At 47.2% G+C, this 23,725-nt stretch overlaps 2 protein-coding genes across 11 annotated transcripts in view; both read left to right on the top strand.

Moving 5' to 3' along the window:
• Positions 1-22: 22 nt before the first annotated feature.
• On the top strand, positions 23-7,613 carry SLC38A7 (solute carrier family 38 member 7). 3 transcript variants are annotated; one of them, XM_040075502.2, is made up of 11 exons: positions 23-98; positions 1,269-1,709; positions 1,941-2,139; positions 2,230-2,374; positions 3,086-3,184; positions 3,916-3,973; positions 4,306-4,420; positions 4,645-4,792; positions 4,875-5,074; positions 5,339-5,393; positions 5,481-7,613. In XM_040075502.2, the coding sequence occupies exons 2-11, from the start codon at positions 1,443-1,445 to the stop codon at positions 5,581-5,583; spliced, it is 1,389 nt and encodes a 462-aa protein (XP_039931436.1). In that variant the 5' UTR covers positions 23-98; positions 1,269-1,442; the 3' UTR covers positions 5,584-7,613. The 3 variants fall into 3 exon arrangements, with proteins under 3 accessions (XP_039931436.1, XP_039931438.1, XP_058278101.1); XM_040075504.1 differs by having other exon boundaries at positions 24-98; positions 1,309-1,709; XM_058422118.1 differs by lacking the exon at positions 23-98 and adding an exon at positions 890-1,107.
• A 958-nt stretch (positions 7,614-8,571) lies between these two features.
• CNOT1 (CCR4-NOT transcription complex subunit 1) overlaps positions 8,572-23,725 on the top strand; it is a 55,001-nt gene continuing 39,847 nt past the window's right edge. For all 8 annotated transcript variants that reach the window (XM_040075798.2, XM_058422164.1, XM_040075795.1 and 5 more), the window contains exons 1-10: positions 8,572-8,705; positions 14,248-14,524; positions 18,288-18,395; positions 19,074-19,172; positions 19,681-19,749; positions 19,846-19,900; positions 20,275-20,478; positions 21,842-22,010; positions 23,188-23,314; positions 23,588-23,698. In XM_040075798.2, the coding sequence (XP_039931732.1) occupies positions 14,423-14,524; positions 18,288-18,395; positions 19,074-19,172; positions 19,681-19,749; positions 19,846-19,900; positions 20,275-20,478; positions 21,842-22,010; positions 23,188-23,314; positions 23,588-23,698 (1,044 nt within the window). In that variant the 5' untranslated portion in view covers positions 8,572-8,705; positions 14,248-14,422. The remainder of the gene's footprint in view (positions 8,706-14,247; positions 14,525-18,287; positions 18,396-19,073; positions 19,173-19,680; positions 19,750-19,845; positions 19,901-20,274; positions 20,479-21,841; positions 22,011-23,187; positions 23,315-23,587; positions 23,699-23,725) is intronic.

Raw genomic sequence — 23,725 nt, 5'->3', positions numbered from 1 at the left:
GCGGGCAGGGCGGGGCCGCCGCCGCCGCGCCGCCGCTGCCGCCGAGCTCGGCTGGGGCCGGGGCCGAAGAGAGCGGAGCAGGGCGTGCTTCCCGCCTGGTGAGTGGGGACGGGATACTGACGGACCGGGGGGACACACGCGGGGAGCCCAGAGACCGGCTAGGGCAGGAGTCTGTGCATCCCCTGCGAACGCGGTTTGACCGTCACCGGCTCCGGGCCTTGCTCCTCCGGGCGAGGGGCGCCGCCGGGGCTCGAGCGGGGCCGCGGGTCTGTCGAGTCAGCCTCGGGGAAGCGCCTGCTCTAAGGGTTTCTGGCTGCCAGAGTATGGCGGCTTTGCCTGGAGGGAAAGGACGCTCCTCAGCATCCTCCCCCAGGCCGCGGGAGAAGCATGTACCCCCTGAAGCATCCTGGGCCGGGTGGGAACTTCAGCCCACGCGGACCCACCGGCCTGGCCCCTCCATGCTCCTACCCATGGAGCACAGGGTGGCCCTCCCTCCCCTTCTCCAGAAATCTGTACAGGGGATTCATAGCACAAGCATGGAGTTTAAATAGCCCAGAAGCAAGGAGTGAGCTGGGCAGAAAGTCTATAGATGTTCTGTAGGAATAAAAAACACATTCATTGAAAAGAGATTTCTCGTGGTCATGTAGATTCCTGCAAAATCCTGCCAGGTTGTGAGGGTCGATCTCCTCCAGCTTGGAGGCACTGGGATGAGATTTGGACTTTCCAACCCCCAAAGGCTGTGATGCTGCAAACACCAGATCTTCAAATCCAAAAGCTTCTGAGACACCGTCTCCTGCTGGTTGTCACCCTGGGGGTGCACTGGAAGGGGCCAGTCCTGCTTTTCCTGTTGACACAGTATTTCTGCTGCACACAGGTCATTCCTGTTGAACCCAGCCTTGCCCTTTACTCAGGAGCACGTGCACAGCTGCTCTTGCAGACCTTGCAGAAATTAGGTTTGGAAATCAGGAAGTGAGCCATGACACTGGGTCCCATGCTCACAGAAAGGCGAGTCCTGCTGTAAGGCTGCAGCTCCTCAGCCCCACAGCCAGGGTTCAGTCCCCCATCCGGCAGCAATTGTGTCCTCTCCCTTGATGTGAGGGACAAGAGGTGAGTTCTGCTAAATCTCTGTTGGTGTGGGTGTGGTGTGACCCCCCCAAGTTAAGACCCAGGGAACTCAGTTCCCCTGTGCCTCCACCTGATGCCCAGATTGTTCCTTGTTAATATAATTTAACTAACACTTAACAGTGTCATTCTTCATCCCCTTGTAGGAGTAGGGAAGTGTCTGACTGCCCTGTTGCTGCATTCCAGCCTGTCTGTTTGCTGCCCTTCCTGCCTGATGGAGCCAGCGTTGGCTGAGGACCCTCCTCGAGGTGCCCGGCTGAGCCTGGTGCAGGACCATTAGTGGGACGCGGATGGTGGCGTGTGCCACCTGAGGAGGGACAATGGCTCAGGGCACTGGGAGCATCAACAGTGACTACAAGGATTGGGAGTGGAGCGACGATGCTGGAGAACGGGCCAGGCTCCTGCAGAGCCCTAGTGTGGAGACGGTGCCCAAAAATTCAGAGAGCCAAGGAAATGGTCTGGGGACAACGTCAGCTCTGGGAGCTGTCTTCATTGTGGTCAACGCTGCCCTCGGGGCTGGGCTGCTCAACTTCCCTGCTGCCTTCAGCATGGCTGGCGGCGTGGCTGCAGGCATCAGCCTGCAGATGGTGAGAGAGTGGGGAAGGGACAGTCCCCTGTGCCATCCTGGGAGGGTGCATGGGAGGGACATGTGGTGCCCCAGAAAGGGCTTGGGGAGGACCAGACTTCTAAGAAGAAGCTCTTTTAGGTGAGGTGCACCAGAGATGCTCAGTGTATTCAGGGGTGGCTGCTTGGGGTGGCTCAGGGACTTTGCCATGTTGTTGGCTCAGTGTCCCCTCCCTGTCTCTCTCCCATTCCAGTGCATGCTGATCTTCATCATTGGAGGCTTGGTCATCCTGGCCTACTGCTCACAGGCCAGCAACGAGCGCACCTACCAGGAGGTTGTGTGGGCTGTCTGCGGGAAGGTGCCTGGTGTGCTGTGCGAGGTGGCCATCGCTGTCTACACCTTTGGCACCTGCATCGCCTTCCTTATCATCATTGGAGACCAGGAGGACAAGAGTAAGAGCGTCCCATGGAACAAATAATAACCAGTTGCTGTCCCTTCAGCTGGATGGTCAGCCAAGCTGACCATCTCGGTTGTCCCCACAGTTATTGCTGCTCTGGTGAAGGAGCCTGAGGAAGTTGGGAGCAGCCGCTGGTACACAGACCGCAAGTTCACCATCAGCCTCACCGCCTTCCTCCTCATCCTGCCCCTCTCCATCCCCAAAGAGATTGGCTTCCAGAAATATGCCAGGTGGGTGGGAAGAGCCCTCTCGGGCTGGCAGTTGGGGTGGGCCAGCCAGCACCCACCTAAGCACAGTTGCAGAGGACAGGGACTGGAAAAGCTGTAGTTCTAGTGCCATATCTGCCCACTCATCATCTGCCTTCCCATGCCTCAGTTTCTCTGTCTGGGAAGCGGAGAAGCGGCTGAGCACCGTGCAGCCACAGTGTTGTGCTTCAGGGCTTGTGTCCTTCCCTTCTGCATGCTGGAGGAAGCAGGGAATGCTGCTTTCAACTACATTGTCTCCTATCTTTGGAGTTGGCAGTCCAGCAGAAAGGAGAGCCAATAAGTGTTCCTAGGCTGGGTGGTCTGCAGGCCAGCCTTGCTCCACCAAGAATCTTGGTGGGATCTGGCTGCTGGAGCTGGACCAGGGGCACCAAGGAGTGTCACTGCTTCAACACTCGCCTCTTTCTCCAGCCCAAACCCAAGTCTGGCAGGCTTGCCACTCACAGAAGCATAGGATAACCCCCAAATGCAACAGAATTGTGTTGACACCTGCCTGGGGGACAGCGGGTGACATTTCCTGGTATATTTCCATGGGAAGGGAGAGCAAAAATGGATCTGATAGGCAGGAGGGGGGTAGGCTGGGCTGTGCAGGGTAAAAGGTGGGGATGGAGAAGCTGGGAGGAGACCCTCCATGAAGTGGGGAGGAAAGCACTCACAGCCTCCTATCTGCTCTCACAGCTCCCTCAGTGTGATTGGCACATGGTACGTCACAGCAGTCATTATCATCAAGTACATCTGGCCTGACAAGGAGCTGGTGCCTGTGGAGATCCCCACCAGGTGAGAGCAAGAGACACGATGCTGTCGGTGCCATCACAGAACTGCAGAACCAGGCAGGGCTGTGGGGGCGAGGGCTGCAAAGGCAGGGGATGAATCTTTCATCAGTCCCATCCCTTGTCCTGTGGACTCTGCATGTTGCTGCCAGAAGCTCCCAAGTGGCTGCACGTCTGCATGTTTCAGTGGAGCAGGTGGTGAAGAGGAGGAAAAGGAGCTCGTAAAGGTCCCCATGGCTCCATCACAGGTTTTGATCAGCACCGATTGGCTTTTATCTCTGACATATCCAGGCCCGGATTCCCTGTGCAGTGCTTGTGCTCACCCAGCAACAAGGGCTGTGTCTGTATTTGGATGATTTTGGTTATTTCCTTGGCCAGCACAACCACTATGGCTTATTCCCTTCCTCACAGTATATATTTTTGGATACAATGCAGGAATTTTATGGCAGAGCAAAGGTTAGACCAGTTTTTTGTGCTGCCCAACCAGATCCATATTTTTTACTGATACTTTTACTTTTGTATGCTCAGGTTTGGCTGCTTCCATCTCAGTGAAAGGCCCTGGTCTTCAGGGAGTACCAGGTCGCAGGAAAAGCTCATTCCATGCAATGGCATCATCCTGGGTGGGGGGATGCAGTAATGGCAAAGACACTGAGCACTCCCAGCTCATCCTCCCCTGGGGCACTGGATGGGGGTCACAGGGGATTCTGGTCTGACTGATGGGTGTTTCTCTCCTGCCAGCCCCTCCACCTGGACAGCTGTCTTCAATGCCATGCCCACCATCTGCTTTGGGTTCCAGGTAAGGCCACAAGCTTGGCTCTCCCCTTCCATCTGTAGTTGCTTGGGTGGCAGACTAAAACCCTGCCTGTGTGATCGTCTTGGTCTCTGCCCATGTGCACAGCTGCACATGCTTGGCAAGGAAACTGAAGCTTTTTTAACATCTCACCACCTCTGGATGGAGATAGAACAATTTCATCCCAGTTAGGATGTACAGGGCAGCCTTTCCTCCCCCTTTTCTTCTCCAGTGACAAACCGGGGGGTCACAATATCACAACAAATGCAGAATATCACGAGTAGGATGCCACATGGTTCAGCCCATCATGTATCCCTACTGTCTCTGTGTCCTGGCAGTGCCATGTGAGCAGCGTGCCCGTCTTTAACAGCATGAAGCAGCCAGAGGTGAAGACCTGGGGGGCAGTGGTGACAGCAGCCATGGTGATTGCTCTCTTCGTCTACACAGGCACTGGTAAGTGAGGGGACACCGTGTGAGTGTGGCACAGTTCTTGGAGTGGCTGTGAGCTTCAGGAGGGCAGGGACCCCCAGGCCAGCAAGGGTCAGAGGGAAAAGGGAGGAGAGTCCATTGAACACCTCTGCGATGTGCCCTGTGCCATATCCATCCAAGTCTGGTCCTTCAAACAGATGTTCAGGAGACTTGTCCCTGTCCCCTGCTGACTGGTTCCTTCCTGGCAGGCATCTGTGGCTTCCTTACCTTTGGAGCTGGTGTGGAGCAGGATGTCTTGATGTCCTACCCCTCCAATGACATCCCTGTTGCCCTCGCCCGGGCTTTCATCATCCTCTGTGTGCTGACGTCCTACCCCATCCTGCACTTCTGTGGCCGGTGAGCAGTGGGAGAGATGGGATTGGTGTGGGAAGGAGGAGCAGCACGAGGAAACCTCTCTATCCTGGGTCTGTGCCCACAGGGCTGTCTTGGAGGGTCTCTGGCTCCGCTATACCGGGATCACAGTGGAGGAGGATGTGGTTCGGGAGCGGAGGAGACGCCTGCTTCAGACCATCAGCTGGTTCCTTCTGACACTCCTTTTGGCTCTTTTCATCCCTGATATTGGCAAAGTCATCTCTGTCATTGGGGGCTTGGCCGCCTGCTTCATCTTTGTCTTCCCAGGTAGGGCATCCTGGGATGCTCAGGGGCTGACAAAAGTCTCATGGTCTTGTGTCTCAAAGAGGGAGGGGCAGGATGGAAACAAAGGAATACAGAGATTTTTAGAGGAGGACAAAAATGTGGTGCGAGGCCAGTCAGCAGCCCAACTATTTTGGCTGGACTTGGTGCTCTGTAACAGGGAGTGCAGCTCCCTGTTTTATGGAGTGTCTGTTCAGACCCCGGTGGACAGTCCTCATCTAGTTGTAATTTGGCCCCCCTGCCTTTCAGGGCTCTGCCTGATTCAAGCCAAGCTCTCTGAGATCCAAGAAACCCGAGCAATCAGGTAACTGAAATGTGCCTCCCCTATTCCCCTTGTGGATATTGGGGTGAAGGACCCCTCTAAATATGCCCTGTCCTCCTGCATCCACAGCTGGTGGGCCCAGGTCAGCTACGGGGTGTTCATGGTCACCCTTGGAGCCTTCATCTTTGGACAGACCACTGCCAATGCCATCTTCGTGGATCTAACAGCCTGACTCCTCCAGGCTGGACTGCACTGCTGCTGCTGAGGGGATGGAGATTTCCCCTAGGACCAAAGGGAAGTGGGAAGAAAACATGTTGGTGTGTTGGGAAGATCCAAGAGAGCCGTTGTGGCTTGGGGCTTGGCTGAACAAGCCCTGTGGTGGTTTGTATCTCATTGTCTTAAGGCACCAGGCAGTCAGGCTTTTCTCAGTTCCTGGTGAAGCCAGAGCAACACTACAAGGGGGCTTGTCATCCAGGGCAAGCTCTTTCTGCCCCTCGGGGCACACATCACTCTCTTAGACATCACTAAGGGGTCATGGTTGGGGTTTGCAAAGCCGTGCTGCTCTCATCTGTGTACCCTTGTGCTGGTGGAGCTCCTCTCCACAGCTACAAAGCCTTCTCCCAACTTTGGGGAGAGAAGCAGTGTTCTACATAAAAGGAAATAGTAATCATGTTTATCAGACGGGGAGACACCCTACAGTCCTATTCTGTGTCAGTGTTTGGTTTGAACTCTGGTTTCCTGCCAGTCTCCTGCCCCTACTCTCACATCTCCCTCTGCCTGGGGGATTGCACTTTGTGTTACAAAATCTTCAGCTTGTTTGGGTTTTTTCTTTTGAGGATCAGAATGACCCTGGGGTAGGGACATGCCAGGGCAATGTTTTCCTTGCCAGGGGTTGCTCACTCAGTAGAGAGGCTGCTATGACTGCATCGACCTACTGAAGACACTACAACAGAGCAAAGCTCTTCTCCAGATTGACAATCCCGTTCTTCCAGGTGTCCAGGAAATGGGACTGGGCCAAGTTTTAAGGGATGCTTTTGGGATAAAACAGTCAGTATTAATTTGTTTTACATTGTTCTCTTGGTCATTTACACTCTCTATGGCTGGTGTTGCTCTGGGCTGTCCCTCTGTTGCCTGTCTGGATGATAGTTTCATTCCTGCTTTTTCTGGGTTGAGCAGTTCCCCCAGCTGCAGATTTGGTTGTGGGCGTTAAACCTCAACAGCAGAGTTTTCTTGTTCTGGGTTTCTTTTTATCTTGTTTGGCTTCTAAAACCCTTGGGGAGGGAGGAATTCAGGTGTAGCTGTTGATGCATCTGTGACGAGGGTTCAGCCCAGATTTGTGCAAAACCTGGCCCTGCACCTCCTGCATCTTCTGGAAGCAGCACAGGCTGTTGTGGTGGGAAGGAGAACCATGACTTGTGCTCCTATACTTCTGTCCTGGTTTAGGGCAAATTTCTGAGAAAAACTTCTCAGTGTGGCTCTGTCCTGCTGCAACCAGAGGCTGCAGGAGGGGTGACAGCACTTGGGTGCTTCCCACATGGAAACGTTTGGTCTTTTCCTTACTAACACTGAGTGTAAATGGAGACCACCCCATTGCTGCTTAGGACAGGGGGACCCAGGTGGAGGAGGAAGAAAAGCCCCAAGCACAGCAGGAATGTTTGAGGGATGCTGTGAAGGCACAGATTCCTCCTGCCTCTCCCAAGGCATCTCCAGCATCTGTGCCATCATCTTTTGACAAAACCAGGCTCCACCAAACCCCCCCTTGTATGGCATCAGCTACGTCCCAAGCCCCTTTGCCAGGCTCCTGCCTGTGAGCAGGAGCTGGGGGTCCCTTTGGCATAAAGTTGTCTGGTTGTCCTGGATGTGGGGAGCACAGAGCCACCTCCCATGGAGCCCAGCAGAGATGCTCAGCAGATGCCAATGCCAAAATGCCTTCCAGTACCCACCCTGCATGAAGATGAAAAGATTTAGTACCTGGTGGGTCTTGTAGCCCTGGCTTTCTCGAAGGTGTGCTAGGCATGAGGAAGTCCCTTGGCAGAACTGGAGGAGGACACAGTGTCTCATGTCACCTGGGAAACACCTGGGCTCCCCTGGTGCTCCCACAGTGTCCCTGTGGCTGAGGGCAGGTCTGGACGTGCTCTGGCTGTTCCTGTTTGCCTTACTGCTCCCCTGTTTACAAACACGGGCCTTTTAACATGTATTTTGTACATGCAGAAAGTGGAGGGTACTCAATAAAAGTGACATTGTGATGCGTGTGTCAGGCCAGCACGAGGTGGTTTCTGTGCGAGATGCTCCCGGGTGGGATACAGGGATAAAGCCATATCCTGAAATTCGATCCCAGCTCTCCGATGGATGGATGGTGTGGAGCTGGGACGTCCCACCGCCTTCCTCAGGTCCTCATCCTCCGGGGTACCTTCGCGCCCAGGGCCGGGGGATGCCAGGGGAGGCTCTGTGGGCCCCGGTCCTGATGTGGCACCCCGATGTCGACCCCGGCTCCAGCAGGCGGGTGTGGTGTGGCTGAGACGGGCGGGAAGGAACTGAAGGGAGTTCTCTCTTCGGGACTGAGGCCGGCCATCCAGGAGGGTGCAAAAGGAGATAGGATTTCCTTAGAAAGGAAAGCTCGTCCCTGGAGCGTGCGGGGCCCCGGCCTGGCGCTCTGACGGACCCACAGCCACCATGTCGTGAGGGAAGAGCGTCTGGGCCGTACCAAGGCAGCGCGGGGGAGGAGACTCCAATTCATGGACCTGTACCACGGCGCTGCGCGGGGGGGAAAACCGTTCCCGGGGTGGTACCATCGACGGGAGGGAGGGAGGGAACAGAGAGGGGCGGGCCGCACCACTCGGAGGAGTTACACGCCCCCCCCGCCATGACTCCGCGCGCCCTTTGGCACCGCCCGCCACTTCCCCTTCCCGCCCCGCCCCGCGCCACGCCGCTCGCTCATTGGCCGGCCTCGGCAGCGCGGGTTGGCTATCGGCGCGCACGCGCATACCGCGAGGGCTACGGAACTCTGATTGGCTGAGAGAGTAGGAAGGATTTCGGCCCCTCCCGGCCAATGGCGCGCGGCTCAGGCTCCGCGCGGAGGGCGGCAGGACGCCCTCCCCCGAGGTCGCACGGCGCTGATTGGCCGGCTCCACGCAGCCCCGCACTCTGATTGGGTCAAGGCCCCTCGCGGAGGCGCGGCAGCTCCGCGCGCATTCCGCCCCTCCGCTCCCCCCGCGTCCCCCCCCGCGAGAGGACGGGGGAGGGGAAAGGCCGCGGCGCGAGCGCGCGACCCCATCCGCCATTTTGTATCGGAACGGCGGCGGCGCGAGAGAAGCGCGCGAGCGGCCCCGGCCCGGCCCTCACGACACCGCTGAGGTGGGAGCGGCGCCCGCCCGGGCCCACGGGAGGGACTCCGGGTGGCTGTGGGGGCACTGCGGGCTTCGGGGCGAGGGGAGTGGCTGTGGGGACGGGGCCGGAGGCAGCGGGGCCGGGCCGGCTTGCGCTGGGGGCAGCGGGGTCGGGCGAGGCACCCGTGCGGCCGGGCCGCCCTCCGGGGTGTGCGAGAGGCAGCGGTGGGGCCCGCGGCCCTCTCTCCCCGCACTCCTCGGTCCTGCGGCCCTTCCTGAGCGACAGAGGGACCTCCGCAGGGTCCGGGGCGGGAGCCGCGGGTGTTCCCGGTTCCCGGCGGCAGCGTCGCGAGGTGGCGGGGAAACCGCCAGCTCTGGAGCTGTGCTCATTTCTCCCCCTTCGCTTGTGTAACGCCGGTGGTGACAGGTGGAGCTTTGAGGAGTCCGGGCCGGGCCTGCCCCGGCCGGGCTTGGCGGCCTCCGTAGGAGATTGGTGTTGTTGTGACTTGCCCGCAGAAAATACGGAAAAAGTGAGCTGTAGTAAATAATCCGGTGACATAACATTCTTGCAGACCACAGGAGAGAAATCCTTCTCCTTGCTGTCCTCCAGTTAAGAAAGCGCTGCCCAGTGAAATGGTCTTGTATAATTCTGAACTAGAAATAGCAACAGTTGGGTGTTCCGACAGATGCTGTATCGGTACAAGAGCTCCTTTACAATAGTTTCCTAGCTTGGATTAGCACCATTTACTCCTTATACAGGAAGGCCAGTGAGTATTCAGAGTTTAATTTCAACAAACCACAAACAATTTAGACTGTATTTACGACAGAAGTGAGGTAATACTGAAAATACAACACTAGTCTGTTAGTCCACCACGTACTCAGATTGTTTCTGAATCCCACTTGTTGCACGGAAGCATGGCAACTGCTCTCAGAAACTTTTTTTAAGCAGGTAACAAAACAGGTGTGACTCTGACAAGTCCTTCTTAGTGTACCCAACTGATTCCTGTTTCTAAGGTAACTACTTTGGCGTTGGCTAAAATTCTGGGCAGGATGAGTCCAGGTGGGGTGACTCTCTTATTAAACAGGAAATAAACTTAGTAGTAGACTGGTCTGCCCTTTTCGTGTTTGTTATTTTGAGTCTTTCGGCCCTTTTAAGTTCGCTCTTAACTGTTGATGCTGTTGGCCTGGTGTCTCCAAACCAAACTCACAGCCAGTTTGCTGCCTACCTGTGTCTCTTTTTGAAGAAAGACCTTGTCCTGTTTATCCTATATAGTGTTTCTAGGTTTTTGATGTAGGCTGAAATAGCTACTCTTGGTGTTCAGCTGAGTAAGTGGAAGAGAAACTGTGGAAACACAACTTAGCAAAAGAGGACAGTAATGTTTTGAGGCTGCAGGATGGGACATAACTAAATCATGTTGGGAATTGTTATCACTGAGAATCATGGTTGAGGCCGTCACTGTTTTAGCCAGATTTCTCTTTTGTTCCATAAACATCCCTGATGTATGAATTCTGCAGTTTTCCTTTGACTTTTGGAGTAGCATTTTAGCTGTTTTAAAACACATTTTGGATGATAAAATGCCATGAAACATTTAATAACAAGTCCCTCCTTTTCTTCTCTCCAGCAGAAACTTTATTCTGTAGTGTTTGTCTGAAGAAGAACTGGGAAGTGAGAATTTCTTGGTTTGATTTTTTTTTTAACAGTCCAGGTTGAGATATGAAAATGCCTGAAGCAGCCATGTCATGTTTGATGCATATCTCATGTGTTTGAGGTAGATTCCAAACTGCAGCTTCACTGGCCTGAGTGTATAGGAACAACACAGGTGCTTCGTTCAGCCACACTCTGTAAACTAAAGTTACTGTGTCTAATCATCTTTGTGACTTCCAGTTTATCAGAATTGGGTGCAGCTTTCCAGTGTATGGAATGTTCAGGTGTCTTTTCTGTTTGTAAACACCTGAATTTGAACTAGTCGAATGAATTGGGAGCTTGTTTTACTGCTAATGTGACTTCCACTGTGGGATTTTTTTCTCAGTGGATTTCAAAGTTGCAGACATCCTGAAATACAAAGTATAGTATGATTCAAAACCACCTTTATGCCTTGGATTCCTCCTAGTGTTGGCCTTCAGAGAGGTGTGGTGCTCTTCCATTATTTGTATTTGTTCATGGGTTTAAAAAGAGGGTAAGGGACTGTTCTGGAGAGGAGGTTTAGCAGTGGTCCCTTTAGCATGTTTTATGTGATGTTTTGTGGCAGGAGTTTAGAACCTAATCAGCAAACACTTGCTGTTTGTGTCACTTGATTTATTTTATCCTCCACATGCAGCACGTGTGCCCTGAAATCATACAACTCTTGAAATCCAGTGGGAATAGTTACTTCTGCAAAATTCTGAAAAAAGATCCAAAGTTATCTTAAAGTGATTTTGAAATTACTTTCTTTGTAAGGGTGTTTCGGAGTTTGTGGAAACTTAAGGTTTGTCAATTTCAACAACATGGCTTAGTTACTCTCTAGGGATTTCTGGTTAGTAGGGATTGTCTCTGGTCACACCTGATGGGTGGTTTCACATGGGCCCTCTCTATTTTGTGATTTTTGGATTCTTGCCTGAAATTTTATTGCATTTATGTTTTAAATTCAACATAACTCTGCTCTTGAAAAAAGATCTACTGAAAGAGATACCAGATGTTTTTTGCTGATGGGCTGTTGTTTTCCTTAGGAAGTGTTCTGGGTGTGTAATGCTGTAGAATTTGGTAAATATTTTTTATCTCTTTAAAATGGGTTGTGTTGCACAGTATAAAATAGTAATATTGTAAGAGCTCCTGAGTCCCATGCCGGGTATCTTAATCCATTGCTGTGTCATAGGATCTGTGACTGAAAGTAGCTAATTTTGCCAGGTAATCTAAAATTTTTTTATAAACTCCCTGTAGCTGAGGCCAGGCTTGACTGTGCATGGCAGGTTTGTCCCATGGACTGAAAGGTTCCTGAATTGTTGAGGCCAATGTAGGGAGATTCATTCCCACTAAGGATGTATGGATCTAAAAATAAAGCCTGCTTCACATAGCATTCATAGCTTCCTTAATCAGTGCTGTAGTAATTGAGTTTTAGCCTTTCACTGAATGACCAGAGAGGTACCTGTGCAGTTCCGCTTTGCAGGCAAGGCTCCCTTGGTTACTCTGTAGTCTCCTGAGTTTGGTTGCATCATTTGAACCTCTGAAGTGTGGTTAATGTTGTGTCCTTGGGAGCTGTCAGGGTTTGCTGTGTGTCGGGATACACATGGTGCAAGCCATATGTTTAGAACATAAATAGGAAGCTGTTTCCTCAGCTATTGTGTTCCTTCCTCGAGTCTCCATGTTTGCTCAGGCTCTTCTTTGAGAGGCTTCCTTGAAAGGAAAAATCCCATTTTGCCTCCAGCTTAGATTGTCCAGTGGCACTGCCAGATTTTGCAGTTGGAAGGTGGCAAAGCTTGTTTTGCTTGTCTACAATCAAAGCATTCTCTGCTTTTTTGGGAGACAACAGAGAGGGATGGTCAGTGCTCTGCAGAGTGTTGCATGGCAGCAGGGAGGCTTGAGCCCAGCTTGAGAATTTCAGTACTAAAACCCCTGGGTTTTAGGTGGAGTAGGTGTGATTGCTGGGTTGTTTGTATTGGTATGAGGAAAAATGCCCAGAGAAATTTTTTTTTTTCTTCTTAGGGGCCTGAAAGGAGGCAAACTCTGAAATTCTGTTCTTGCCTTAAAAATCGATCAGGTTGAAACTTTATGTTATGTCCTGTAGGCAGTTCAAACAGCCTGTAAGTTCTCCAGGCTGGTTGTTGTAATCTGGTGCTGTGATGGGACTGAATCCCCCTTGCTGACTGCTGGTTTTAGTAAGTGCAAGCACTGTGCCGAGGTCTGTGTGCTTGATGTTTGACAAATGCTTTTCAGAAGCTTTATACTGGTCATGTACATTAAACCCTGCCAGTAATACTGTTTTGGAAGGCATGTATTTGCCAAACCCAGTGACATTTTCTAGGTTAGTCCAGAAGAGTAATTTAAAGGTAGTTAAAAAAATAAAAGTCAGGTACTGTACTACTGGCAAATCTTTTTAAAGTTTTGTGCCAGTCCTGCCTTCTAGATGTTCCACAGTCAGTGGCCTTTTAAATCTTTATATATAAAAGTTACGAGTTCTAGCTTGTCAGATGTACTAAAAAGAAATGGAAGTTTTGTGTAATTCTTCTCACTGCAGTTTTAGATGTGCCCTGAAATTCTTTCAGGGACCAACTGTCTTGTCATTGAGGAATACTTTCAGTATTACTGCTTGAAAATTTATTCTTTGTGAGATGTAAGTTTTATTGCATGAGAAGGATCTTGCATGCCTTCATTGAGTAGTCAGGGTTTTCTATGGCATAAGGAAAGTCTAGAAGTCAATTGATTTGACTTTTCTTACAAATAACTTACCCATATATTTGTGTAATATAATAAACTTTTTCAAAGAGCAGAATGGCCTTCATTGCATTTGATAGGATTTGCTGCTCCTGATGTTTTGAAGTGTAGGCAGATGTTAAATAAGTTATGGTTCCAAGTGTGCTTGCTTACACAGTGAAGACCTTTGTTTAAAGGGAGATGGGAAGGAGAGATCTGTTTGTACCCAGCACAGCCTGGGTGCTGGCAGCAGGAGGCCCGATGTGCCGAGCTGTGCTGCTGCAGGAATGCTCCCTGCGCTGGTTTGCCCTCAGTTCCGCGTGCCAGGCGAACACATCACCCGAGCCATCCATTTCCATCATGAGGCAGAAATCCTGTGCTGGTGGTTTTCGCCACGGAGCCAAGACAGCAAAACAATAGTTTTTGTTCTGAAAAAGGAATCTTCAGATTCTTGGCGTGAAGCCCAGGGACCTTTGTGCTTTTATCAGGTAGAGCTTCCAAGCAGTGGCTCTCCAGCTTGATTCTACCTCTGCTAATGCACAGTGCTGCTTCTCAGAGCAGCTTGGGGCTTCGTTCGAGGCTCCTCATTCTGTTGGATATGCAGGACTCGCTTTGGGATGCAATTTTGTCACACTGGCAATCTGTAATTTAACAGATGAGATGTCAAGTGCCAAGTTTTGTGTTGTCATAGAAATTTATTAAGCTGGCAAGCTCTGCTGTTGTAGCTCACTGGAAAGCTGTTTCAGTATAAGCCAAATGTTAGGGTTAGTTTATTGCAGTTCTTTGTGTGTTGCTCATTCACAATTGCTTGTTTTGGTGTACGGGGTTGAGGCAATACTGCCTGGATGTACTGAGGCAAAATACAGCAGAGATGGTGAAAGTGCATTTTCGATATTAATTTATGATTAATGCTTTGAATGATTCTGACCTCTGATTGTTGCTGTGTGGTATCCTATTCATTATTCATCTAATTTTCTTCTTTCTCACGATGCTGAAAATCATTCTTCTGACTGAGCTGTTTGCTGGCTCTTTCAGACTGCAAAATGCAGAAACAAAAGTGGTCAGGTAGTGTAAGAACAACTGAGCTTGTGTTGTAAAAACTTAATGCTACTTCATTTTTCTTGTGAACGTGGTTATGTGGCATTGCTAGAGAACTTAAATCTAATTTAATACTGTTTTCCAGGTGCCATGTTTCAGAACAGACAAAGACAACTGAGAAAGAAGAGCTGAAGCAAGTAACACAGAAACAGATACAGGCTCATTGGGGGAAAAAAAATTGACCTGTCTCTGAGGTGACTAAAGGGGAATAATGGTGATTTTGCGCCGGGCTCGGCCGCCTGCTTCCGCCCCAACCAGCAATGAATCTTGACTCGCTCTCGCTGGCCTTGTCTCAAATCAGCTACCTGGTGGACAATTTAACCAAGAAAAACTACCGAGCCAGCCAGCAGGAAATACAGCATGTAAGTAAAATTATACAGTGCTACAAAATAAATTTGGGAAAGAGAACTGGAGTTTCTCTTCTCGTTTGCGTTTGTGCTCTGTTGTGCTCTTGTGTATGTTACTGTTTGCTGTGGTGTTGGAAATTGCAGGGTGTGTCTGATACTCCTGCTGGTTCATTTGCCAAGTCATGAGATACAGCTCTGAGCTGAGTCCTGTATTAACTTTGTAGTTGAATATCAGGATTAACTGCTGCTCCTGAAGGGTGGTACGAAAAGCTTTCTTCTCCAGGTTAAATCTTCCCACTTTTGGGCATTCAGTAGAACACTGATTGGGATGGGGAGGAAAACTTACACATTCAGTGTTCAGAGTTGTTGCACTGAAAGCCTGAGTATGTTGTAATTTACTCACGGATGCTCTCTCCTCCCTTGATGGAAGTTTTTTTTTTCCTCTTTTCATTCAGTGACTCATGGCTTGGTCGTGAAGCCAAGCTGACTGACTTGGCTCTGGGCTTTCAGATGGCAGGCAGAGTAACTGCATGTTGAGACCCAAATGTTTGTGATTTGGGCAAGAATTCTGTTTTATTTGACCTTTTTAAAAATAGCTCTGACTTGCAGGGTGGACTGAAAAGCATTATCTGCAGAGGAGTGCTTAGGAGGAAGTGAATGCTACTGAGCTAGTTTTAGAAACTGGTTTAGTTCAATTCCCAGCAGACAGCTGGGCCACTTAATTTTGAGTTTTTTTTCCTGCAGCAGTACAATCCTGCAGCGATTTCAATCAGATTAGAAGGCCAGAAGGCTTAAGCAATGAGTTTCTGTAACATTTGATGTCTTTAAAAGTGCATTCATGGCTTATCTTGAGGTGAGAGGAGAGTGATTTCAGCAGTACTGGATTCTTTGAATGTAAGATGGAATAGGTCTCTTGTAACTTTTGTAACTTTCTCATGTTTTTGCAAGTTCAGTAGCCCAGGTTCTCATTTGGCATCATGCTGTCCTTTTGATCACTGTTAGTTTCAACAGATGGTTTTTGCAGCAAGGTGTGACTGAAGCATGACTTGATTTGGGAGAAGATATGGTTGATCTGCCATTCACTTGGGGCACAGCTCTCTAGAACAGGGACAGATTGTTCCTTACCCTTCAGCCGGGCCTCATAGCCTCACTGGTGAGGGGGGTAAGAGACTGGGACCTGGTCTGTGGAAATGGCTGGATTGTGTATGGTTATAAAGTAGATCTAGAATTTCAAGGGTAAATTCCTAACATTTTAATCCCTTGTTGACTTTTTTTTTTTCCCCTCTTTATTTTTTTTTCTTTTTAAATTTTATTTTCCTGGTATTGCTTTACTTTTATGGTTGCTGGTACAATATTTCTTTAGTTGAAGAGAACATATGTACTGTAGCTCTGTCTTATGGTACACTGCTTGGGGTAAATTTTGGCATGATTCACTTGATTTTGCAAAGTTTCCATCTAAGCATGTAGAGTTGTGGAAATTCATACTTGGAGTTGTTCTTGTCTCAACTGAACAAAATGACACTTATATTTAGATACATCACTCCGAGTGTAAGAATGGCAAAGCTTGAGTCACTAATTTCTGTTCAAATGTGCTGTCAGCAGTCATTTAATATAGCTAATGTTTTAAAAAATAGAATATGTGTTTAAAAACTCAAAAATATTTTATTCATTGGTCAGACACAAATTCTAAACCATGGCTTCCTCTGAAGTGAGTTCTTGTGGTCTCCTCCTAAAGTGGTAAGAAGAGCCTGGTTGGAGAAGGGGAAAGGGCTTTGTGGATGAGTATCTAGGAAAGCAAAACTTTGAATCTAGGAAAACAGTTATTTTTTGTCTAATCCTGTATTTGACCAAACATGTTACCAATAAATCCAAATACATGTGGCTCAAGCTTTATCCTAAATCACAGACTGGTTGAGGTTGGAAGGGACCTGTGGAGGTAATGTGGTCCAACCTCCTGCTCAAAGTCACTTAGAGTGAGTTGCCGAGGAATATATCTGGGCACCTTTGGGTACCAACATGGATGGAGACTCCACAACCTTTCTGGGCAGGCCCTGTCAGTGCTTGGTCACCCCTGCAGTAAAATATAGTATTTTTGATCTGATTTTATGACTGGATGCATTGTCACGTAAATGTATCAAGGCTGCCAATACATAGGTTTTTTTCAGCCCCTTCTTCAGGAAAACTGGCAATTCTCATTCCCAGTTTCCTGGAAGAGCTTTTTTGTGAATGTAGTTGGAGTTGAAATATGATACACTGCACTTTTAGCCTTCTCTTCCCGTCTTTTCTGTATGTTAAATTTTCAATTTATTGTCCTTTGGAAGATACCTCAGTGCAAGGAAACAATCTACTTCTGATGCAGGCAGGTTGTGTGGATGGCTTTAGTATGAGCAGTTTTCTTTGGCATCTGTTTACTTTGATGAATTCACCTTGGTCACAGCACCAGGCAGCTCCTTAGGAAGTTGATCCAGCTTTATGTCAGTCTTGTTATCACATCCAAATCTTTGTATTTGATTGGGATTGCCTAAACAAACTGCCTGTTTTCTGAAACCTGAGCTAGGGAATAGAATCTGCTGTCAATTCGGGTTTGCTGCCTTTTCTACCAATCTGAGCATCTTCCTGATCCTGGGGTATGGCTGCCTTGAAAGGCCCAGCTGTCACCACAGCTGAGCTGTTTACTCTGGGTTGACATACCACAGGCATGTATATTATAGCCTCTGGTCAAGAAGCAGAGCTAGATTCAACTTGGAAGTTTCTTTCCAGCAGAACAAAACTTGGCAGCCACTGGAATCAGCTGGCTCTGAGGGAGAGGGAAACATAGTGTCAGATAACAGTAGAAAAATTGAGATGAAAAGGGTCGAACATCAGAGCTGGACAGACAGAGCCTAAAGCAACCCTGTTTGTCTCTTTGCACAAAGAAACTACTGGCAAACAAGGACATTCATGATGGGTGAGGCAGTGGACTTGGTGGAGGCAGTCAGAGCAGAGGCAGAGCTGCAGGTTTGTGCCGGCACGTTTGTGTCTCTCCTGCAGCTAGAAAAGGAGAAATGGGGGGAAAAACGTTGCCGGTAGATGAAGGTTGGATTTGTTATTAGCTGCTACTGTTTGGCCAAAGAGGCGAGCTGCTGTTGATTTGCTTTACATTTCTGACAGTATGGATTCTATTAAAAGCAAGTGATGCTGTTCACTTGGTGGGGTGTGAAGAAAGGAGCAAGTTCTGAAACAGTCTGGAGGTATTTCAGACAACAACCTGATGAGCTGGTCTGTAGCCAAGAGTTAAGATAAATGGTAGGGAATGCAAACAAAAATGTAATATTGTTCATATTTAGTAATGAGTGATAGGTGTTGTAAGTCAGCAGATGCAGATTGCCCATTGCACAGGTGCTGTCCCAAGGCTGTAGTCTTTGCAGAGTTAGGCACTGCACCTGTAGGAAAAAATGGGGAAAAGGAAAGCCATGGACCATGTGGGCTGCTTTGGTGGCAGAATCCTGAGGGTGATTTAAAAACTCCTTTTTACTTAGCTTTATAAGAATACCACCCCTGAAATGCATGGCTGCTGTGTCAGTGACTTGTGTCTAGGTTCTCTTTGTTTATAGTTATTTGCAAACAGGGTAATGATGTGGTTTCTAGGTTACTGATTAAAAGGAACATTTGTAGCAGTTTTGTTGAAACTGTAGATGATTTAACTACTAGCAGTACTGCTGTATCCGTTGTACTAGACCCAGATCTTGCTCTGTAATGACTGTTTGCTACCAAGCTGTTTTATGATGCTTTTTTCCAGATTGTGAATAGGCACGGTCCCGAGGCAGACAGGCATTTACTACGCTGTCTATTCTCGCACGTGGATTTCAGTGGCGATGGTAAAAGCAGTGGCAAAGATTTTCATCAGGTACACTTTGCACCAATGCATCTGTTTATTAGTCTTGATTATTAAAAATCTGTGGTGGGATTTCGTCCAGGTCAAGCACAAAGGCAGGTTAGAAGCAATAGCTTCAAACAAACTTCTTTTCTGGTTATATGGCCTTTCAACTGCAAGCACTTTTTGCCAGTCCTCTGACCAGAAGATAATTGTAGATATCTGACTTACAATCTCTTGGTCTGGAAAAAAACAGGTCACATCAGTACAAATGCTCCTTTTACCACATGCAGTGCTCTAGTTTGAAAGCCTTTCTGTGTATCTTAAGAGTTTGTCCGAATCCATTAACTTATATTTCTGGTGCTGACTATGCCCATTGAATATTTTCATCCTTAAGCAATTTTGCTACAGGCTTTGTAGCTCCTAACCACAAATCAAATACTCTGGGTTGTCTATTGCAATGTGTGAGGATGTTTACAGAAAGCAAAACATTGCACATATGATGGAGAATGTTTCATCACTTTGTCAGTCTTAAAAGCAAAGCAAACCTGAAGAAAACTTGAATGAAAATGAGCTAACTGATGTTAGAGATAATTTGGGCACTTAAGTAAGTACTTTATCTTTTTGTTATTCTGTACACAGTGCACAGTAGTTTATTTTTATTGTCCTGTTACAAAACTGTGAGTCTTCAAGTTATCTTGTTCTTTTCAGACTCAATTTCTGATCCAGGAGTGTGCGTCGCTGATTACAAAACCAAACTTTATCTCGACGCTGTCGTACGCCATTGACAATCCCTTGCACTATCAGAAGGTTTGTATGCTTCTTGAAGGGGATCCCAGTGTCAGAAACTGCACTGAATTGGTCTCTAAGAAACCAGCTGGGTTTCTCTTGTATTCCCTTTTAGTAAAATTTTAAAAAACTTAGCTTGTCTGGTTGGTGTGGGGATTTTTCTTTGTTCAACTAAGCAAGTTTGCAGTAATTCTGAGTGATTTACAAACTTAATTTCAATACTTCATCTAATGTTGGTACTTCATGTCTTGTTCATGGCACCAGAACCAAAACAAATCGTCGGTGCTTCTGTTTCTACAATATGAAAGCCATGATAGTGGTTTAATAGTGGGATATATGGAAGAAGTTTTTAGATGAGATCTATCCAAAAGTAGTTGGAAAGTTGTTTAGCCATAGAAGCTTTGTGTTAACCCACAGCAGAATAATGGCTAATATTCCAAGCTTGCAAATTGATTCTAGATAGTCTGACACATTGCAAATGAGTTTAATCCCAAAACAGCTTTCATGTTATTCTTCTTACCTATTTCAGAGTCTAAAGCCTTCACCCCATTTATTTGCCCAATTGAGTAAAGTCATCAAATTAAGTAAAGTTCAAGAGGTAAGTGAATGGTTATTTCAAAACTATTTTTTTTTTTTACTTAGCTAGGTAGAAAGGATTAGGTCCCCTTACTGTGATGTTTGGTTTTGTTTGCAGGTTATTTTTGGTCTGGCTTTATTGAACTCTTTCAGCTCAGATCTGCGAGGTTTTGGTAAGTTTTTCTAAAGTACTACAACAGGAACAGCCTTTTTGGCAGTGTGCTTTCTAGATGGGTAGATGGGTGCCTGCCTGACATGATCTTGCAATTAGTGGTGCCATTGGGGAGGGGCAGTAGATAACACAGTCATCTTGTGTGAAGTTAAATGTATGACTGGCATGATAATGAATCAAATTGGGGTATTGTCCTTGATATCTCAACTTGTAGTTGTCTGTTAATATTAGAGTTCTCGGGTATGAGATTTCTGTTTATATCTGCACTCTTACGGCTTGTGGTAAACAAATTCAAGAGAATGGCACCTAGCTAAATGAATCTCATATTAAAGCAGAATCCCAGGTTTTGACTCTAACCTCTTCTGTTTCCAAAAGCTGCCCAGTTTATCAAACAGAAACTCCCGGATCTTTTGCGCTCTTACATTGACGCGGACGTCAGTGGAAATCAAGAAGGTGGCTTCCAAGATATTGCAATAGAGGTCCTGCACCTTCTCCTCTCCCATCTCCTCTTTGGGCAGAAGGGAGCCTTTGGGGTAGGACAGGAGCAGATCGACGCTTTCCTCAAAACATTACGTAGAGGTAAGTGATGCTGTTCAGGAAGCCTGACCAGATGCAGACTTTGAGATGTATTTTCCTGACTTGATGTCAGTGCAGAGTGCTGAAGTGGTGGAGAGCTTGCTGACGTAGAACTATGTAAGTTTTCATAGTAAACAGACAGAAAAGTACCACTGTGCTGGTATTGGGTCCTAATGTACAGTTTTGCTTTCAGTGAGCACTAATGTGGTCTCATCTTCTTGAAAAATTTTGATAAATGAACACTGAGGAAGGGATATTCAAGTCTGTGTTTGCTTGTATGGCATGGTATTTGTGGATTTAACTAAAGCAACTTAGTGCACTGTAGTTGAAAACCCCCTTACTGAGTAAGGAACATACATTGCAAAATGCACCATTTCAAACAGGTGCATTTTAAGCATTTTTTTATTATATTAGACCCAGATCCATGAGGAAACACTAGCACAGTGAGGGAGGTGTTTCTGACTTAAACTCTGGTTCATTTCCTGAAAGCTACCATTTTAGTCTGTTCCTTTCCAAAACCAGTGTTTGCTGTAAACCTATCACACTAGGGGGGATTTGGACTCATGATGATAATTGAACTTAACCCATTCCTTGGTTCTGCACAGACCTAGAGGAAGCTACAGTTTATACAAGAGCAAAATAATTGCTCTAATTTTTTTAATATAACTTCATAGTTCATGCGTATTTTAATAAAGATTAATGCATTAGTTTGTGTAATTCCTGAGACTTTGCTTTGGGATATTGGGAACTCTTCTGTGAATGGCCCTGGATGGAATGGAGATGTTATGTCTCAGGAAGGCCCACCCACAAGGTGTCTTTGCTGCTCTCCACTGTGAGCAGAACCCTGATACACAGATCTGATCCTCTCATTACTCATCTCTCTTAAACTTCGCCTCCCAGGAAGGAAAAAATGAGTATTTACTCTTTTTATGCCCAAATGCCTGGCTTAATATAGCTTTTGCTATACTTCTTAGACTCAGTGGCAGATCCTTTGTTTCCTAATATTACCTGAGTTGGAGGAATGGCTTTTGTTGGACTGCTGTATTGTTTCCTGCTCTGTGCTTTTTTTGGATGACTGCTGTTAGTGACAGTCTAGTTCTAAACTTACACCAGCACAGCTGCTGGCCTTTTGGGCGGCTGCAGAGCTGCAGTGAGCCTGCATGAGCCTAGTTTAGTCTACATTCTTCTCTAAGAATATCCCAGTGCCAGTAGAGAACTGAGAATGGGATGGAGGGGTGCTGCATCAGTGCCCTCTTGATTTCTGCAACAGTAGGCCAACTCTAGCACAGCTGTGGAATAATTCTGAATAGTCTCTCACATGCAACTGGTGTTCTGGGTATTTTGACACTGTCACTCTTGCCTTTAGATTTTCCCCAGGAGCGTTGCCCTGTGGTGCTTGCACCACTTCTATACCCTGAAAAACGGGACATTCTAATGGACAGGATCCTGCCTGATTCTGGAGGGATAGCCAAAACCATGATGGAGAGTTCTCTGGCAGATTTCATGCAAGAAGTTGGCTATGGCTTTTGTGCAAGGTTTGTAGGAAAATAAAATTTTCAAGCATGTAATTTTGAGTGGTGGTGGTTTTCTTTCTTGTTTCTTGAGGTAAAAGGTAAAGAACACTTTAAATACTAAAATAAGTAAAATCTTACCAAGTATTATGAGGTCATTCATTTGAATTCCAGTTCTACTTTGCTTTCTTCTAATGTGTATTACATACCTGTGGACACTGTATAATTTTGTCATGGTAAGAAGTGCTACATAAAAGGATTCACATTTCATGTGAAGGTTTCATAAGAATTCTTTTTGTATGTGAAAATGAAAGTGTCTGGGTAGACATAAACTCCAGCTAAATCCCACTGGAGTGTTGGAAGAACTTTGCTCTTGCAAAACTTAACCCTCAGAATGAAGCTAACTTGCTTTTTTGTAAGAAGCGTAAGGTAGAATTAAATTATTCTGTATTTCAAGAGAAAGACTATTGACTACTTTGAGGAGGTAATGAAATCTCAAAGGTATTAACGTGAGTTTTGTTTTAAACCAAGAAATGAAAACACCATGTGTTGGAAAATACTGAATTATTTCCTTTGTTAACACATTCATGTTAATAAAACAGTATATATACTCTTGCTATATAAATCTTCCTGGCCTAGTTGCGAAGTGTTCACAAAATGGGAAAAAACTTGCAAAAAAAAGCCTTCCGTTTTGAAGCTGAAACTCAGGCATCTGCTCTTTCTTGTCTCCTGGGAGGTTTTCACTGGTGCCCTCTGCTCAGGGATGCCATGGTTTGTATCAGGCTGAAGGGCGAACATCCACAGCTTACCTTTGAACAGTGCACGTCAGCATTTTGAAACATGCATTCCCAAAGCCTTTGTTTCGCTTTTAGGTAGCAGAAAACTTGAGTCTTTGAAGCTCTGTATCCCAGGTCAATAGTGGAAGTGCTTTTAACTACCCTGTGCTTTTGCCTTGATAGAGCAGTCTGTGAAACATCTCTGTGACATCCCTGTCGCTTCAGTACACCTGGCTTTGAGCTGGAAACGTGGCACCAGTGTATTTCATGGAAATAATTGCACAGATTGTCTGCTGAGTTTTTCTTCTTGATTATCCTAGAATTTTGTTATGTTGGATCATTTGACTAACTTGACGGAAGTCTTAACTTTGTGCCACAGTGCAACCTGCTTTCCTGTAAGATCTCTTTGTTTTGTTGCATCTTAGTGTCGAAGAATGTCGCAACATAATCATGCAGTTTGGTGTTCGGGAAGTGACGGCTGCCCAGGTTGCCAGGGTTTTGGGGATGATGGCTCGAACTCATTCAGGATTGACGGACGGTATTCCATTACAAGTGAGTGGCCTGTTGTGCTGGCGATTACATTTCAGCAGAAGAAAGCGCTAAATGCTGGCCTCTAGAGATTTAACAATTGCTTGTATTATTCAATACTTGTACTTCTGACTGTTCTGATGTAGATGTCTGTAATACTTTCATGAATGAAAGATTCTCAAAGTGTTAAACTGATACCATTACTAGTCTGAACTTCCGTTTATACCTTTCTCTAGCCAGTGGATGTTGAGACTGTTATTTTTTACTAGTTTTTGATTCAGTGTATTTGACTTGCAGTCTATCTCGGCTCCTGGCAGTGGGATTTGGAGTGATGGCAAAGATAAGAGTGATGGAAGCCAAGCCCATACCTGGAATGTGGAGGTCTTGATTGATGTTCTTAAAGAGCTGGTAAGTCTTGTGAGCATCTTGGTCTTT

Source organism: Hirundo rustica, chromosome 11 (genome assembly GCF_015227805.2).
Source record: "Hirundo rustica isolate bHirRus1 chromosome 11, bHirRus1.pri.v3, whole genome shotgun sequence".
NCBI classification, from domain to species: Eukaryota; Metazoa; Chordata; class Aves; order Passeriformes; family Hirundinidae; genus Hirundo; species Hirundo rustica.
Note: the sequence above shows the minus strand (reverse complement) of the source record. Positions and strands in the feature narration are given on the sequence as shown.